Source organism: Podarcis muralis, chromosome 6 (genome assembly GCF_964188315.1).
Source record: "Podarcis muralis chromosome 6, rPodMur119.hap1.1, whole genome shotgun sequence".
Classification (NCBI taxonomy): Eukaryota; Metazoa; Chordata; class Lepidosauria; order Squamata; family Lacertidae; genus Podarcis; species Podarcis muralis.
Genome location: NC_135660.1, coordinates 1,015,310 through 1,034,890, shown reverse-complemented (window position 1 = coordinate 1,034,890; position 19,581 = coordinate 1,015,310). Strand labels below are relative to the sequence as shown.

General features: G+C 48.8%; 1 protein-coding gene across 1 annotated transcript in view; it reads right to left on the bottom strand.

Annotated features, from left to right (window-relative positions):
• LOC114598119 (putative cation-transporting ATPase 13A5) overlaps window positions 1–13,673 on the bottom strand; it is a 59,183-nt gene extending 45,510 nt beyond the window's left edge. The window contains exons 1-4 of the mRNA XM_028731816.2: window positions 13,569–13,673; window positions 13,143–13,362; window positions 2,142–2,315; window positions 832–972 (exon numbers count right to left, since the gene is read on the bottom strand). Of these exons, the coding sequence (XP_028587649.2) occupies window positions 832–972; window positions 2,142–2,315; window positions 13,143–13,205 (378 nt within the window). The 5' untranslated portion in view covers window positions 13,206–13,362; window positions 13,569–13,673. The remainder of the gene's footprint in view (window positions 1–831; window positions 973–2,141; window positions 2,316–13,142; window positions 13,363–13,568) is intronic.
• Window positions 13,674–19,581: the final 5,908 nt, after the last annotated feature.

Genomic DNA, 19,581 nt, shown 5'->3' with positions numbered 1-19,581 from the left:
TTGGCCAGGCTAAAAAGCCCCCTCAAGGATTCCTCCTAAGACTTGGCTTCCAGACCCTTCACCATCTTTGCCACCCTCTAATCTGGTCCTGGAGACTCTCCCAGTCGCAATGTGTGTTCTCCTCCCTCCTTCTTACAGAAAATGGAGGAGTCCAGTTCGGACGGGAGCAAAGGCAGTCTGCAAGTGAGCCGCACCATTGTGAAGCCAGACAGCAACGCCGCCCAGGTAAGTGCCGCACCTGCCCCTGAGCGGCCCCCGCCCTGGCGGAGTATCCTGCCACTCTCGTCCTGGGGGAGCAAGCAAGGCAGGGGGCGGCTGGCATCACAGCCTCCGCTCAGCGAAAGAGCTTCTGGGGCAAAGGAGCCTTGTAGCTTCATTTGCGCATCTGCTACCCTGGGCTTCTTTGGGATGGAGGCAAAGGGAAGGTTTTGGCTGGAAGATTCAGGGCAGACGAAAGGAAGTCGGTAGCACAGCCTTGACCAAAGGTGTCCTGGGCTTTGAAGACACTCGAACTCAGGACGCAAGGGAGAAACGTGCTAAAAGGAAGGCGCACTTGGCAAATCCACACTGTGATCAACTCCCGCCCAGAAACCAATGTCCCCACTGTGGAAGGACGTGTGGATCCAGAATTGGCCTCCACAGTCACTTACGGACTTACTGCTAAGACCGTGTTCATGGAAGACAATCTCACTCGGCTACGAAGGATCGCCAAAGAAGAAGAAAACAATTTCCTCCGATCTAGAAAGGAAGGGGCAGGGAAGGAGGGGATAGAAAGAAGCCTCTTTCTGGCGCCCATCACTCATTTGCCGGCTTGTGCCAAGGAAAGCTCACCGTCATTCCAGGCTTCATGATGGCCCTGCTGATGACGGAATCCTGGTCAGCACCGAAAAGGAGGTCCAGCTTTTCACTGTCCAAGACGCTCTGCAAATCCAGGTGGATCACCTTCTTCCTGGTATATTTCTGAAACTCATCCTAGGGGAGGGAAAACACAGTGTGAATCCCGTTGGTAATTCACAATCCGGTTAAAGCAGGACAAATAATGCAGCTATTCATACAAGCCTTAGGGCTTTTCCCACACTCAACTTCTGCCCTGCTCTTTCCAGGCCGAGGGCCGCACTTTAGCATTCTCAAGGCAAAGCTTTAAAACGTAGTATAAACACCAACAATTGGGAAACACTGGCCTGCGATCTATCCAATTGGAGAACAGCCTTTACCAAAGGCGCCATGGGCTTTGAAGACACTCGAACTCAGGACACAAGGGAGAAACACCTTTGTTCTGGGTTCCTCCTCTCTCCTGCGTGTGGGGGGAGCAGCCTGTTGCAACAGTTTAATAAAGATCAGGCTTACTAGCTTCTTTGCTTCTCAATATTCTCTGGTTGGCCTCTGTTATTTTCTCCTACCAATAGGGAAGCCACTTAAGGACTCTTGACAGACTCTTGGATACCCCATAAGGGAAAAGGACCAGGTTTTTCTTATAACACTATTGATAACACATCTAGCACCTCTGTGATGTGGTGGTCTGAGCCCAAGCAAATTCTCGGATTACTCATTTTATACACATCACTTGGGAAGACAGGGGAACTAATATCAGCGTACTGCAAGAAGCAAAGATCACCAGTGTTGAAGCAATGATTCTTCAACATGCGCTGCAACTGGAGAACAGCCTTTACCAAAGGTGTCCTGGGCTTTGAAGACACTCAAACTCAGGACGCGAGGGAGAAATATGCTAAGAGGAAGGCACGCTTGGCAAACCCTCACCGGGACCAACTCCCACCCGGAAACCAATGTCCCCACTGTGGAAGGACGTGTGGATCCAGAACTGGCCTCCACACTTACGGAGTCACTTACAGACTCATTGTAAAACCATGTTTATGGAAGACAATCTTACTCTGCTACGAGGGATTGCCAAAGAAAGAAAAAAACCTCCCTAAGTTTATCCCGTGCTCTTTTAAAGCCCTCTGAATTGTTGGCATCACTGCCTCCTTTGGGAGTGAGTTCCACAGGTTAACTAATTCCCAGGTTACTGCCCAGTGAGATGTGGGAGACTCGGCCTACAGGAATCTCCGCGATGCCCTGCCTGGCTGTAACCTCTGGGGATGAGAACTTGGGGAAGCTGCCTGGGAGATGCAAAGGGCACCCACCGTTGTCCGCAAGAGCACGACGTCGGCCTCTTCCAAGTCGCAGGGCACGCAGTTGGCCCACACGTCCCACTCGGGCTTCCAGTAGAAGAGGAGGAGGAGGACTCCGCAGGACAGGACGTACCCAGCGAGGCACAGGGCCCTCCGGCACCCTTTAGTCTTGTAGCCAAATATATCCTGGGGGGGGGGGAAGATCGGTGTATATCAGTATCACAGTCCCTGCATCATCAGAGCTGCAGGCGGAGGAAATGGACAGAGAGAAGTCTTTCTTCCTCTCGCATAATCAGTGCCAGATTTACATATAAGCTAAACAAGGTATAGCTCAGGGCCCCACTCTCTTTGGGCCCCCCCAAAATGGATGGACATTTCCAAAATAGAAGAAATAGAATAAAACCTACATGCGGCAACCATGTTTTGTGTTGTGTAGGCTCCTATGATGTAAGTCAGGCATATCCGACAGGGAGATCGTGATCTACCGGTAGATCACTGGACGTCTGCGGTAAATCACTGGTAGATCATTGGCTCCCCCCAAAGAAGCTGAACAACCGTGGCTCCCCTAAAAAAAGCTCAACATTTTACCTCCTCCCTGAAAAAACTCAACAACTTGGACCTGAACCCCCAAAAACAGGGTAGATCACTGCCAGTTTTTAACTCTGTGAGTAGATCACAGTCTCTAGGGAGTTGGCCGCCCCTGATGTAAGTCATGGCCCCCACCTGTTAGCCTGCACCCTCAAATATCCCTGGTTTGCTCCTTTCTATATATAGGGTGCCTACATTCTGCATGGACTGGTTGCATGGAAACATGGGCAAATGGCTTGAGATACCTATGAGGTCCATCAATTACCATATAGCATCTATTCAACACAAAAAACAGCGACCATTTGTTGTGGACAAAGGACAACTGGACATATCAAGGGCCCCATTAGCTTCAGGAGCTGAGGGCCGCATCAGACCTAAATTCGGCCCTGCGCATAATACTAGTCGAGCCCCTTCCGATTTATTGCTAATGAGTGAGCTTTCTGGGGCAAAGCGGTGGGCCAAAGCCAAAACTGCTCACCGGAAGAAATGATGATGAAATGATGGTATTAGAGGGTTTTCGTAATAGGTAAGGGTTTGAATAAAAACTCTGCGGGAAGTCAGTCTGGGAAACAAAGTTGCTATCTAATTTGAAGCTAATTTGAGGAGTTTTGGAAACTTCTTAAAAATTATATTTTGGGGGGGGGGTGAGGGAACCCGCTCAGACACATGTCTTGAAAGCACAGGACAAGCGGGAAAGTGCTCAGAGCCATGCGCTTTGGCGCAAAGCAAGCAGGAGTGAGGAGAAGCCCCGACCACAGAGAAAGGAGAGTAGCACACTTGTTCTCTCTCTCAGGACCGCAGCCGGAAGGGCGCTGATCCACCCTTTGCACCTCGAGAGCAGGCACACCGGTCACCTGGCCTTTGCTTTCGTCAAAGCCTCTCTCTATTCCGTTCCAGTTGCAGAAACTATTTGTAAATGTGCATCTATCAGTGCATGCCAATGAGCACACGAAGCTGTTAGGCAAATTGGCTTTTATTCCGCATTTTGTGTTTTCATCCTGTATTTTTACACTGTGGACTGTCCTGACAGCTACAGATGAAGGGTGACATACAAATTTAATAAATAATAATAATAATAATAAAGGTCCTCTTTCAGAGAACGTATTTGGGGGTTTTTGGTGGGGAGGTGTGTCACTCCTACTGAAACCAATTCCCTTACACACAAATATATATTCATATATACCGTATTTTTTGCACCATAACACTCACTTTTTTCCTCCTAAAAAGTAAGGGGAAATGTCTGTGCGTGTTATGGAGGGAATGCCTACGGGTGGCATGCCTACAAATTTTCCTCCTCTAAAAACTACGTGCGTGTTATGGTCGGGTGCGTGTTATAGAGCGAAAAATACAGTAAATATATTTTTATATATTTACACACACACACACACACATATGAGTGTTTAATCACACTTTCAAACGTTGTCCTATTTCTACAACAGTTTATGTGGAGAAAGACACTCCTTTACAATCCTTTACAAAGGTTTCCCCCCCTTCCTTCCTTCTCCCTTCTGAATTTCTGGGCCCTTTTGGCAACACAAAGGAAAGGCATTATTCACACGCAAATTGTAACTGAATCCCAAACCGGGAAAATTTAAAATAAGGTGTCCGTCTTAACAGGCTTCCTTGAAAATTACATCCATCAAAACAATAGGATTTCAAAGAAAATGCACTTATTCCTATTATTATTATTATTATTATTATTATTATTATTATTATTATTATTATTAATTAAATTTGTATGCCTCCCTTCATCAGAAGATCACACACGGCAGGTCATTCAGGGTGGAAGCGTTCAAGGGAAATACGCCCCGAACCTGAGGAACCAAACTCCTCCTGCTGCCCCTGGGATAATAATACAGTGGTACCTTGGTTTACTACCAGAATCTGTCCCGGAGGTCCGTTCGTAAACCAAAACAGGTTGTAACTCAAGGCGCGCTTTCACCAATGGGGCTTCCAAAAAAAATTGTTCGTAATCCAAAAAAAAAAGGGGGGGGGTTGTAATCCAAAAAAAGGTTGCAAACCGGAACATGCACTTCTGGGTTTGACGTGTTTGTAATCCAAAACGTATACAAACCAAGGTACCATTGTGATGATGATGATGATAATGATATTATTATTATTATTATTATTATTATTATTATTATTATTATTATTATTATTATTATTATTATTTCTACCCTGCCCATGTGTTTCTACCGCACTCTGGGGGACTTCCAACAAAAGATTTTAAAAAAATTTAAAATATCAGTCATTAAAAGCCTCCCAATACAGGGCTGCCTTCAGATGTCTTGTAAATGTCAGAAGGGATCTCTTTGGCCACCAATCAGGCTGGGTTTCCCCAGCTACTCTGGGCAGCTCCCAACAGAATATTAAACAGAAGAAAACTTCAAACATTAAAAATAGGGAAGAAAAAGAAATCAGAGAGCCCTTTTAAAATGTGTGGGTTTTTTGGGAGGAGGGGTTGCTACTGGGAGATCGTTTTCTATTTTGATGGTGTAATTTGTGGTTTTCTATTTTGATTTTATTCTGTGAACCGCCCTGGGACCTCTGGGTTTAGGGCTCTGGATGAATCCAATTTAAAAAACTGATTTAAAAATAACTGGAGGCATGAAGCCATGTGCTTCCCGGCCGCAGCAACCCAGTCAGATGGGCAGCAAATAAATGACATTATTATTATTATTATTATTATTATTATTATTATTATTATTATTATTATTAACTCCTTCCTGCCCGCCCCATGCAGCCACTGCCAAAGCCCCCCCCCAGGCCCCCTCCTGCTTCCCAGGCCTGTTGGCTCCCCAATCCCAGCCTCTGACCCCCGTGTCTCCCCGTCCCCTGGGGGGTTCCCCCTGCCCCCCCCCCCGCTGGCACGCACTTGGGGGCATCTGGGCAGCCTCTCGGGGGTCGAGGGGGCGGCTCCGCTGTTGATGAAGCTGATGCTGAGGAGGCGGCCCCGGGAGCTGGTGGTGGCCACCGACGGCGACCGTTTGGCCCCCCAGGGCCAGGGCAGCAACCAGCGGAGCCCCCTCGGACTGGGCTCCACGGTGCCAGCGGCCGGGCCCCACAGCCAGGAGGAGCCACCGGGGCAGAATCCGCGCCAGGCGGGGAGGCCGAGGCGCCCAGGGAAGGATGCTCAGAGCGAGGACCGGCCCATCCGTCTCCATCGCCCGCATCCCCATCGCCATGACAACTTGGGCTTCTTATATCGGCGCGCTGCCTCCCCCCCCCCCCATCCGCAGCACGACAGCGCAGAAAGGGGGGCCCGAAACACATGTGACCTTGGGAAGGCCGCTGGGGACTGGATCAGGCCAAGGCCTCCAGAGATGCAGGAGTCCCAGCGAGCCCCCCGGGGTTATAAGAAAATAACTGCTCCTTTATCCCTTAAGGCAGGCCCCACAAATAAATAAATAAAAGGACACATTCTACTCATGTCAGAACATGCTGATTCCCTGACTGTCCACAGGCCAGATTTAGAAGGCGATTGGGCCGGATCCGGCCCACGGGCCTAAGGTTGCCTACCCCTGCCTTATGGGGTATCCAAGAGCCATATAGAGTCCTGAAGTGGCTCCCCTATGGCAGGGGTCAGTAACCTTTTTCAGCTGGGGGCCGGTCCACTGTCCCTCAGACCTTGTGGGGGGCCGGACTATATTTTGAAGAAAAAAAATGAACGAATTCCTATGCCCCACAAATAATACAGAGATGCATTTTAAATAAAAGGACACATTCTACTCATGTCAAAACACGCTGATTCCCGGACCATCTGCGGGCCGGATTTAGAAGGCGATTGGGCCGGATCCAGCCCACAGACCTTAGGCTGCCCACCCCTGCCTTATGGGGTATCCAAGAGCCCGTCTAGAGTCCTTAAGTGGGTTCCCTATGGGTAGGAGAAAATAACAGAGGCCAAGCAGAGAATATTGAGAAGCAAAGCGGCTAGTAAGCCTGGTCTTTATTAAACTGTTGCAACAGGGTCCCCACTCACCCCACACAGGAGGGAGGGGGACCCAGAACAAAGGTTCCCTACCCATAGGGAACCCCCTCCAGGACTCTGTCCGGGCTCTTGGATCCCCCATAAGGGAAAAGGAGCAGGTTCCGTTTACATTCCTCTGCCTTCAGATATCAGCAGGTGATTAAATGCTTACCTCGAGCTGCTAAAATAAATTAATCCCTTCCTGGTTCCCTCATACCAAGCTCCCGTTAAAGGCCAGGAGCAAGCTAGGCTGGTATGGTTGCATTTTGCTGACAGCTTTCGCCTGCCTCTGTGGCAGGATCTTTATCTCTTGCAATAGCCTGCCCTGGCGGGGGAGCACCTGCGGGTTCAGCCCTCTCCACTTCAAAAACGAAATGGCTATTTTATTCCAGCAAAGACACGTGTTTCAGGGGGTAAGGCCTCTCTGCAAAAGCTATGCTTAATGTGCACAAAGCCTTGTGTGGAGGTTTGCATTTGCAGAATGGCTTTGTTTGCAGACGAAATAAATTTAAAAATTTTAAAAATTGTCCCCTAGCAACTTAGAGGCCAACTAAGAAGGTTCTGGGTCTAAGCTTTCGTGCACACTTCTTCAGATACACTGAAACAGAAGTCACCAGACCTATATACAGTGGACACTTCGGTTGCGAACGTCATCTGTGTGGGATGCACATTCGCAACTTGCAGCGTCCGCAACCCGCAGCATTGCATCTGCGCAAGTGCGGGTTGTGATTTGGTCTTCTGTGCATGTGCAAAGTGTGATTTAGCGCTTCCGCACAAGCGCAACTGCCGAAACCTGGAAGTAGCCTGTTCCGGTACTTCCGGGTTTCGGCTGGTGCGTAACCCCAAAAAACACAACCTGAAGCATCTGTAATCGAGGTATGACTGTAAATAGTTGGAATGTGGGGTTTTCCTGAGGAGGGTAGTAGAAGATGGGTGATTAACTCAATGGGTATGGTAAACCTGTAGAGCAGTGTTTCCCAACCTTTTTTGGGCAAAGGCACACTTGTTTCATGAAAAAAATCTCGAGGCACACCACCATGCCAGATGGGGAAAGGTCACTTTTTACTTATGTAAAAAAAAATAAAAAAATAGTAACAGCATAGAAGGTAATGGTTAGGCTAGCATCCCTCTTCCAAATATGCTAGGTTTTTATTTGCAGGGACTGTTCTACATGGGAAAGCATTCAGCACTGTCATTCTCCCATCTGCCATCTGAATTGGTACTATTCTGGGTCAACTTACTCTGCTGCATGTGTAGATGAAAATGGCACCAAGTGTGGGGGAGGGGGCAGAACAGGTTTCAGATACAGGATATTAAGCATACACGTACTTCAGATTGAACTGGTTGCTTGCTTTGCAAGTTTTCATTTCCCAAATGACTGCCTTGGCAAGCGCAATACCTACCAGGCTCAACGCCGGTCTCGCGCTGCCGCTTCCCGCGCTCTCAAGGACCCGGGAGGAGGAAGGCGTGAAGGGAATCCCGAAGGCGCGAAAACCTCGCGCATGCGAAGGCCTTCCGCCTGCGACAGCCCAGTAGGCCGGCCGAAGCGAGCCGCCGCCCCGCCTTTCGCCACCCGACTCACCCGCCTCCCTCCAGGCAACATCTCGCGGCACACCAGGCAACGTCTCGCGGCACACTAGTGTGCCGCGGAACACCGGTTGGGAAACACTGCTGTAGAGGACTGCAATTAGTACTACAGGAAAAAGCAAGGGATAGTATGCAGATTGGGACGCAGGTGGCGCTGTGGGTTAAACCACAGAGCCTAGGGTTTGCCGATCAGAAGGTCGGCGGTTCGAATCCCCGCGACGGGGTGAGCTCCCGTTGCTCGGTCCCTGCTCCTGCCAACCTCGCAGTTCGAAAGGACGTCAAAGTGCAAGTAGATAAATAGGCACCGCTCAGGCGGGAAGGTAAATGGCGTTTCCATGCACTGCTCTGGTTCACCAGAAGCGGCTTAGTCATGCTGGCTATATGACCCAGAAGCTGTACGCCGGCTCCCTCGGCCAGTAAACCCCAGAGTCGGTTATGACTGGACCTAATGGTCAGGGGTCCCTTTACCTTTACCTAGTATGCAGATTAGCATGTGTAATGAGACAAGAATCCAATATCTCTATTCAGACCAGGTCTCTCCGTAGTTTTCAGTTTAGTGATAAGTTGTAATGCAACAACTTGCCTTTCAAGTCTGTTTCTGAAATTCTTTTGCAATAAGACAGCTGCTCTGAGATCCTGTATTGAATGTCCTGGGAGTTTGAAGTGTTCTCCTACTGGCTTCTCTGTCTTGTGATTTTTGCAGAGAACAGGAGCAGGTGCAGAAGCTGGGAGTGGGGAGAAGGGGGAGTCTTTGTTAAGATGGAGTCTGGTGTTAATGGACAACTCATCCCTGAGTGTCTGGGTCTGTCTCAGAAGCCACCAGCAGGTTGGGGAAGGGACTTGCCACTGTCTGTCTCGCTCTCGCTGGGACCAAACAGAGAATAGTTCTGGACTGGACCAACAAGAACCTAAGTAAGAACCTAAAGAAAACTTGACTACATTGCTAGTTGTTTAAGAGCAATGGGTTGGCTTGTATTTGCAACATTTTTTGTAACACGTTTAAAGACGGCAAAAAGGGCTCCCAGATGAATCAAAGTAAGGACTCAGCTATACGCCTGCAAATACAGTGGTACCTTGGTTTTTGAACGTAATCTGTTCCAGAAGACTGTTCGAGTTCGGAAACGTTCGGAAACCGAAAACTCAATAGCTGACCGCCTCAGGATCTTGTGCTCAGCGGAAGCTGCGTGGCATTTTCGACTTCCGAGACGCGTTCAAAAACAGAAGCATCTATTTCGGGGTTTATGGCGTTCAAAAACCGAAATGTTAGTCAACGGAAATGTTTGAAAACCCGAGATACCACTGTAAAACGTTTAAGTGTGTTGCAAAGTGCAATACACAAATGTGACACTAGATGGCGATGGTGAGCTATGTCAAATTCAATGTTTTTCAAAACTGTTTTTTAAAAAGCATTTTCACAGTGTTTTTTATATGTGTGTAGATTCCACACAGGTGAGCTCTTCCCTCCCCACTTAGCTTCCACCGTCTGGGGCTGCAGGACAGATTCCTCCAGCTGGAAGGGGGGGACATGAGCCCATTTCAAAAAGCGACTGATCTCAGAAGCGCCGATGCAGCATGCAGGGAAGGCGGAGGAAAGCCTGTGGAGGAAGCCAGCAGCGGCGCCGCTGCCCCAGGGGAACAACCGGCCATCAAGGCACCGGGTGGTGCTCCCAGGTGAGAGAGCAGCCATGAAAAAAGCACACCAAGAACTCTGGCCAGTATAAATTTCAATAGTGGGAGTGGTCCCTAGTCGCAAATCAGTAGTCAATTGTAACAAAAACTAATCCATTCAAAAGTATGTATTCTGACAAGGATTACAAACTCAAACAGAGATTACAAACTCATAAGGATATGTATAACACAATAATTTGTTACAGTATTAGAGATAAGAGTTTATGAGTAGAGATAAATTCATGTTAGTCCACAGTCAGATTTGACGTGAAAATCTTAGTTTCAATCATTGAGCAGAAGTCAGTTATGGATTAGAAACCAGGACGGGGTCCTGTTTCAATGTATTCACCATCAGCTAATTTTTAAGGGGTCATGTAAGTTGAAGAATTCGTATAAATATATCCTGTTATTTTCCACGTTTCTCAGAGATAACAACTAAGTGTGGGTAGATCAACGTGTGTCTGGAGCTTTTCCCACTAATGAAACTTCTATTGGCCAGAGTTCTTGGTGTGCTTTTTTCTTGGTATATTTAATAACAAGAACTCCAACTTCATTAGAGAGCAGCCAAGGCCTTCGGATGACTCCCAAAAAATGAAGGTGTGGACAGAGCCCTTTCCCCACCTCCAGGATGTGTGGGAAAGCTGTCTCCAGTCCTTCCACTGGGTGGTGGGGGGTGGTGGAAAGAGTTCATATGTTTCTCTCTGTCCCTCACAGGGAAGATGGAGCAAGCTTGTTTTCTGCTGGTTCAGAATCCACCTGACCCAGTGGATTCAAACTGCAAGAAACAAGATTCCGACTCAGCACTGGCGGTAAGAGCCATCCGACGGCAGATCCGACTCCCTCCGAAAGTGGTCCACTCTCCTCCCTCGGAGGTTTTGAGGCAGAGGTTGGGTGGGCATCAGCCAGGGTCTTTTTTAAGGTATGGTTCATGCATGGCAGGGGGCTGGACTAGATGGCCCTTGGGACCCCTTCCAATTCTACTACGATTTCACTACTGTAGTTAAACTTACAGAGCGTTTCCCATCTCAATGGGATGTTACTGAGCTCACTTTGGGGGACTGGGGGGAACTGCCAAAACGGTGAAGCTGATCACCCCAGAAGCTGTGGAACTGAAGAAAACATTGGCCAGGAAACTCTGGCTCGTGACAGGAGCAGCTCTGAATCTCTGTCTGGAGGGCAGACGTGTTTTTCCATCCAGACTGTAAGGAGCAGAAATGCGGGCAAGGGCTTTGGCTGCGGGGGTACAGTTCTAAGTTAAGTTGCATATCGTTCCTCTAAGAGTTATGTCGGATCATCGTCTGCTATTTGCATATCCTGTTCCTTGCTTTTCCCTTCCCCAGGACTCACTCCTGTATAATATGCTGATGATTCGTCTTGGATGTTATGGTGCTTATATCTCATTCCGTAAGATGCACTGCATTCACTGGTCTTCTGCACCCTAAAAGAGGCTGGAGGCACCTGAGGAAGACCGTCTCTGGTGCCCTCAACTCACAGTGGTGGACCTACTGGTGGTCACCTAGTGGACCTGGAGCTCCCTAGAGGATCCCAGGCTCAGGCAGTAACAGCTGGCTTTGATCAGCAGCCGCGTCGGGAAGTTAGTCCAGAAAGTGCCGATCCGTGGTGTCCATGAAGGATGAGACCCGCCTGCTCCCAGCTCCTGGCACCAGACAAAAATAGTGCTTGCACATTCTGAACCAGCTAAAGTTTCCGGAACGCAACCAAGGGCAGCCCCACAGGACGTGCATTACAGTAGTCTAGTCAAGAAGCAGCCACAGCATGCGTGACCATGGCAAAAGCCTTGGGCGCAGATGGTGTCCTCAACATGCAATCTGGCACGTTTCTGCACCGAGGGAAGCCCCATTGTGTTCAGTGGCCCTTACTCCCAGGTAAGGTAACCATGTAGCCTGAAGCTGAATGCACATCCAACCACAGCTGCCCCCCAAACATCCAAAAATAACAATGACAGGTTCAGGAACTCTCCCCAAATGCAAGCCTGCTCTTTAATTGGGGGCCAGGAGGTGGGCTCTCTTTCACTGGGTAGTTTGAAAGAGACGTTGGATGCCCATCTGTCTGGGATTCTTCAGCTGGCATTTCTGCGTTGCAGGGAGTCAGACTAGGGGGCACACAACTCTACAATTCTGTAATTCTGTGCGACCCCATCAAAGCCATTTACCCTAAACCCCCAGGAAACATTTGTCCAAAATTAGAGTCAGCCGAACAATTTGCCTAAGGCGCCTGCATCTTCTCTGGATCAAGATTAAATTCATTCTCCCTCATCCAGTCCAGCTCTGAGGTTAAGAAGTTGCCCAAGATGGTCTCCTGTCTACCGAGGCAGGAAGAATCACAGAACTGTAGCGTCGGAAGGGACCCCCAGGGGTCATCGAGTCCAACCCCCTGCAATGCAGGAATCTCGGCTGAAGCATCCCTGACAGGCGTCCGTCTAACCTGAGCTAAATGTCTCTCACAGAGTGTGCCCTGTCACCAACACCCAGCACAGTCTCTGTGGTAGCTCTTAAAGAACGGAGTGAGGAAGTCAAGACAAGACCCGCAGGGCAGAGGAGGCGTCACCCAGAACCTCCTTCTATGCCCTCCTTGCAAGGTAGGAGTGGGACCGCTGCAATGCTGAGTCTCCCCAAACCCCACACCCTACTCCATACCCAGAAGGACACTGTGCTGAAAGCTACTGAGAGGTCTAGGAAAACCAACACACGCCTCCTGGTATAGATCCCAGGAAGGTGACCCAGGCAGGGCCCAGATCAAAATGGATCTTTCAGTTCTGCATTTCATCCAGAGTCTCCTGGAGCCGAGGACCCGCTTCCTGCTCAGCCCACCTGGACAGTCTCCTAAGCAGAAGCACTGCATGCTGCAACCTTTTGCTGCAGCCCCCCTTTTCATTCTCGCAGGCACCAGCCAACTCGCCTGGCCTGAATCCATTCTTTTTAAAGAGGACACATCCACCTGTGGATTCCTGCCAAAGCCTTGAAATGCACAGAGAGAAAAGAGCAAGCCGTCCAATGTCGTCCCGTCCCCTCCCAGCCCCAGCCCCTCGGTTGTGCGCTCAGGGGCGCTTTCCCAGCGAGCCAGCCTTGGGCTAGGAGGAGCAAGCCTTCTTCTGGAGCCAAGAGCAGGAAGGAATTCCTGAGATGCCTGGAAACGCGGCTGATTTGGGGAGCCAGAAAGCTCAATTTTCCGCTGCCTCTTACCAGCTCATCCTCCTTTCCCTGGTTGAGGAGGTGGCGGTGGTCCTTCAGAAGGTCTTCCCCCATCAAACTTGGCGGCTGTCAAGCAGTCCAGGGCGTCCTCTCCCCCAAGGATGGCAGCAGCAACCGAAGCTCTGGCTGATCTGAACTCGGGGCAGAGCAGTCACTGTCTCCATGGTGTTGCCGCCTGCCTTTAAGAGCACACGCCTTCTTTTAGCCAAACCTGCAGCGGGGAAAAACCTGTTCCAGCCTCTGGAGCCTTTCAGCCTTTCTCTCTCTCCCTCCGGTGTTATGCAAGACCCTGCAGGAGACACCTGAGGAGGGATGCCCTGTCCAGGTGCACAGGTGCCCTTTGACCCTTCACCTCCACCGCCTCTGCCCCAGACAGAAATTCCAGCCTGGAGTTGCCTGGCATGCAGAAGGGCCCACCTGTTCGCTGGACTCCTGTCGCTCAGCTCTTTGCCAGCCCCTGCCTCCCCCTCAGAGCCACATCTTGGAAGGAGAAGAGTGGAGAGATGTGTAGGTATTGTGCATTTGACGCACATCCCCCCCCCAAGAAAATTCAGGGAACGGTGGTTTGCCAGAACTACAACTCCCAACACCCTTAACAAACTACAGTTCCCAGGATTCTTGGGGGAAAGGGGTCACTTGAGAGGGAGGGATATAATATTTTAAATATTCTTTATGATCGACATTTGACACCCTTTTAAACGTGTTGTGGGGGATTATTGGTTTGTTCTTTTCTTGTTTTTAGTATGTATTTCGTGTTTTTAGCTGGTATTTTTATGTTGTGAACCTCCCTGAGATCTATGAGTAAAGAACGGTATACAAATTTTAATAATAATAATAATAAGAGGAAGAATTTTGTAAATGTTTTTATTAATTTTTTCCAGTATAACAATAAGCACAACCTCTGGGAGGGATATAAATTGAATAAATAAGGGAGAAAATGTGCTCTGAATGTATGGTGTGCGATCGACGGAAGCGTCATGTTTCCAGTTCCATGTTTCTGGGTGCAAAGTGTTCTGCTGCTTGCATGAGTTTGCGAAAAAAGGGGAGGTTGTTAAGGACCCTGACAGACCATAATATGTTACCCAAGAACTCTTGGTGGTCATTCCGGCCTGGAAAGCAGGATGTGGTGTGACAGGCTGAACTGCAGAGACAAGACATGGCAGAAAAGGGTTGGCTGATAACAGAGCCCCATTTTCTTTGATGAAAGAGCTGGAAAAGATGCTAAACTCTCTGGCCCTGCTCCTTCCTGCCTCCTCCTGCCTTTGCAAAGCTCTCATCCAGCTTGGCTAATAGTCACAGAAGTGGTGAAAGGTTGGGAGAAATCCCAGGCTGAGATTGCCTGCCCTCAGCCTTTGGCTCAGGTGTCTTGGAGGCAGCCTTCCTCAAGGAGCTCCCTTGGAGTGGGGGCTCTTCCAGGACTCCATAGGAGGGACAAAGAACATCCGGAGAGCCCTGCAGGATCAGGCCAGGGGACCACCTAGTCCAGCCTGCTGCTCTCACAGGGGTCAACCAGATGCTCCAAATAGGGAAGCCTGCAAGCAGGATTCGGGCCCGGGACCAGCTCCCCCCTCCCGTGGTCTCTAGCAACTGGGATTCAGAGCAGAGCCATCATGAATTTGTCTCATCTTCTTTCCAAGCCATCCAAGTCGGTGGCTGTCACTTCCTCCTGCGGCAGGGAGTTCCATAGTTTAACTGCCGTACTTTTCGCTCCATAAGACGCACTTTTTCCTTCCTAAAAAGTAAGGGGAATTGTCTGTGTGTCTTATGGAGCGAATGCGTGGTCCCTGGGGCAAAAAGCAGATCATCCTTTTTTCTTTTCTTTTTTTGAAAGAGGGAAGTGGGTGTTGAAACAAAGCCACTAATCGGCAAGCGATCAGGGAGGGAGATAAGGGACGCTAGCAATAAAGGAGTCTGCCTGGGAGGGGGGAGGTAAAGAGAAGCGAACTTGCAAGGAGAGGAGACAGGAAGACTAAAGCAATGAGGAGAGAAATTAGAAGAAAAGGAGGAGCAAAAAACTGCTCCAGCTAAGGAAAAGACACTAAGGCAAACAAGAGGGAAGGGGGTGTTGAAAGGAAGCAGCTGATCAGTGGGATCGGGAGAGAGGTAAGGGAAGCTAGCGATAAAGGAGGCTGCCTGGGAGGGGGGAGGTAAAAGCCCATGGATCCTCAGGATTTTTGCACTGGGTCACCCCAAATTCACCATCAGATCACATAGCATGTCCATGGCTACAGCCTGCACCAAAAAAATCACACACCCACTGTTTCCTGGGGCTGCAGTGGTGCAAAAACCTGGTTACAAAGCACGGATCCACAAGGATTCACAGGATTTTTGCATTGGGCTACCCCAAACTCACCGTCAAATCACATGTCTGTGGCCACAGCATGAACCACAAAAATCATACATCCACTGTTTCGTTCAGAATATTTTTTTTCTTGTTTTCCTCCTCTAAAAACTAGGTGTGTCTTATGGTCAGGTGCGTCTTGTGGAGCGAAAAATACGGTATGTGCTGCTTGGAAAAGCCCTTCCTTTTAGCGTTTCCGTTGCCCTTTTAGGAAGCTTCTTCCAACTCTGCAATTTCCTTTTTGAGGCGAGGTGGCCAGGATTGGACACAAGCACTTTCCCTGTTTTCTGCCAAACGAGCCAGCACCCAGTTCCGCACGACTCCCATCCCTTGCCCTTCCCTGCCAGGGTGCCCATCCCGCCCGCCCACCTCACTCTCTGTCTCCTTTTATGATCTGGGTGCTCAAGAAAACGGAGGCCGAGGTGGTGCCAGCCTGAAGGGAGGAGCTGCCCTCCCCGCTGCTAATCCCTTTGAGCACCTGAGATTTGATCTCCCTGTGAGGATCTGATCTCCCCTGTGAGGACCAGTTTCCTTTCAGCGAGGGCCAGCAAAGGTCGTGGGCCAGGAATCATTAAGGGTGGCAAGGCAGGACTGCCAAGCAGGGCTGGGCTGTGGGAGAGAGATGTCGACACCTGGGAATGTTGAGGGTGAGGAATTAGGAGCGAAGTGCAGATTGGGCAATTGGCACTCATCCCCTGTGACTCACCTGGGCCTCACCTGAGCGGGTAGAGAAAACAGGTCTGGTGCCAGCATGAATTCCCCACCATTCACCCTAAACCACTCGGGGCAGGTTGCAACACAATAAAACACAACAACAACAAGTTTGAAACAACTTACAATCACAGAAATCCTTTAGTTGTGAACGACCCTTTCTTGGGATTTTGCCATCCTGTAATGCTATGAAGTACGACAAGGCTGTATATTGTCTCCCTGCTTATTTAACTTATAGGCAGAATTCATCATGCGAAAGGCTGGGCTGGATGAAACCCAAACCGGAATTAAGATCGCCGGAAGAAATATCAACAACCTCAGATATGCAGATGACACAACCTTGATGGCAGAAAGTGAGGAGGAATTAAAGAACCTTTTATTGAGGGTGAAAGAGGAGAGCGCAAAATATGGTCTGAAGCTCAACATCAAAAAAACGAAGATCATGGCCACTGGACCCATCACCTCCTGGCAAATAGAAGGGGAAGAAATGGAGGCAGTGAGAGATTTTACTTTCTTGGGCTCCATGATCACTGCAGATGGTGACAGCAGTCACGAAATTAAAAGGTGCCTGCTTCTTGGGAGAAAAACAATGACAAACCTAGACAACATCTTAAAAAGCAGAGACATCACCTTGCCGACAAAGGTCTGTATAGTTCAAGCTCTGGTTTTCCCAGTAGTGATGTATGGAAGTGAGAGCTGGACCATAAAGAAGGCTGATCGCCGAAGAATGGATGCTTTTGAATTCTGGTGCTGGAGGAGACTCTTGAGAGTCCCATGGACTGCCAGAAGATCAAACCTCTCCATTCTGAAGGAAATCAGCCCTGAGTGCTCCCTGGAAGGACAGATCCTGAAGCTGAGGCTCCAAGACTTTGGCCACCTCAGGAGAAGAGAAGACTCCCTGGAAAAGACCCTGATGCTGGGAAAGATGGAGGGCACAAGGAGAAGGGGACGACAGAGGACAAGATGGTTGGATAGTGTTCTCGAAGCTACCAGCATGAGTTTGACCAAACTGCGGGAGGCAGTGGAAGACAGGAGTGCCTGGCGTGCTCTGGTCCAGGGGGTCACGAAGAGTTGGACACCACTAAACGACTAAACAACAACAATGCTATGAAATAAGGTGGGCCCTAGAAACATGTGCCTCCCATTTCAGAAGCCAGGGTAAAAAGGTGCGTATTTGGCATTATGCGGAAGCTGCCCCATGAAGGTGCCTCCTCCATTGCTGAGCGCTGGAAGGTTCAGGACAGACGAAAGGAAAGACTTCTTCACTCAGCGCAGAGTTCAGCTGTGGAACTCCCTCCCACCGGAGGCAGGGATGACCACTACCCTAGATGGCCTTCAAAGAAGACTGGACCAATTCCTGGGTGGTTCCTAGCCGGGACGGCCGCGCTCTGCCTCCATAGCCGAAGGAAGCCATGCTCTGGAATGCCAGTGGCTGGAATCCACAGGAGAGCTCCAATCCTGCTTGCGGGGTTCCCCGGGGGCCCCCTGTGAGCAAAGGATCCCGGCCTGGATGGGGCCCCTGGGGCTGGTGCCATCAGCCTCTTCAAATGTTGTTGTGCATTTCGCAGAAGGTTTATTGGTCTGACTCAGCGCAGGGCGGTTGCTTCCCTTCCCAGCGCTGCTGACACAGACAGACTCCCAAAGCAGCAGCGCAGCCTCTTCCTGAGAAGTTGGCCTTGGGCTGGATCCTGCCCACGCTGTGCCAGAATCTGTATCCCAAAGCAGCTGTGCAGGGCAGCAACCGGGACTGGGGCAGCCCATCTTTTGGGCACAGCCAATCCCTCAGCTGCTGTAGCTGCCATTTCCGCACAGCCAGGGGTTGGGCTAGAGGACCTTTTGGGTTCCCTCTCAGCTCTCTGGTTCTATGAGTCTATGTGGGCCATAGACTTGTAAATTGTGCATTTCTCCCCCCACCCCATGAAAAGAACATTTTATTTACTTTGTGGAATAATAATAATAATAATAATAATAATAATAATAATAATAATAATAAATTTTGTTTATATCCCGCCCTCCCCAGCCAAAGCTGGGCTCAGGCCGGCTAACAACAGTAAAACAGTACAAAAGTACAGCACAAACAACACTCTAAAATCATTCATTATAAAATTAATTATATAAATTAAGACGGGTTTGTGGAGTAGACGGAACAATATTAAAGAATTTAAAACTGTGGGGGGAAATGACAGTATAAATGGTACAACGAGAATAATTGGAAGACTCATTTTGTCAGAAGTTTAAGTGTTTATTTAAGTATTAATTAGGAAGATTAAGGTTTTTTTATGCACGTAAATCTACTTTTTCTTTCTTTTTTTCTTTTCTTCTTCTTTTTTTCTTCATTTTTGTTTCTTTAATTTTCTTTTTGTAGTATGAGATTGTAAATTCTTTGTATATGTGTGTAATTTTAATTAACACAGATTATTTAAAAAGGAAAAAAATTGTTTAGTGCACTACTAAACAATAATTACATCTCTCTTAAACTTGTGCCACCAGAGTCCAACTTCTGTCTGCCATGCTTCCCACAGGAGCTGCTGTATATAGTTTTGTTTCCGGACAGGTTAGGTGAGTATTCTTGTCTAAAAGGAAGTTCACCTGAGCTTCGAGGCGCCAAACGAGGCAAGGCGCTTGGGAAATGTGTGACTGGTTCTCTCCTTGTGGCTGAGAGCCACTCCTGGCTGTCCCAGGTAGCCGGGAATTTTGCACGGCAGGAGGGGGTGGGCTGCATGGCCCCTGGGGTCTCTCCCAACTCCAGTTCCATGGTTCCATGTTTATTTATTTTTTATTTTAAAATATTTTTATTAGTTTCCACACACACACAAAATCCTTACATTAAAGGAAAAATAAAAACACAAAATAAAACATTTATAACAACTGTATACTCAATCAATATCAACATTGTGGGGTTACTTGAACCCCCCGACTTCCCTCTATTCCTTCCCTTGGTTCCATTGTATTATCTTCATTCATACATGTCTATCTACATCATTATCTCTAATTACCTACAAATTTAAACAATGTTTATCACAACCTAGCAGTTCCTGCCAACCTAGCAGTTCGAAAGCACGTCCAAGTGCAGGTAGATAAATAGGTACCACTCCAGCGGGAAGGTAAACGGCATTTCCGTGCGCTGCTCTGGTTCGCCAGAAGCGGCTTAGTCATGCTGGCCACATGACCCGGAAGCTGTCCCTCGGCCAGTAAAGCAAGATGAGCGCCGCAACCCCAGAGTCAGTCACGACTGGACCTAATGGTCAGGGGTCCCTTGACCTTTACTATCACATTACAAGTGTTGTTTTTTTCCAAAACCCTGCTAATGTATTAACTTGCATACATGGCTTTTGTAAAGCAAAAGGCATGATTCTGTGATTTCAAAGAAGTGTCAGC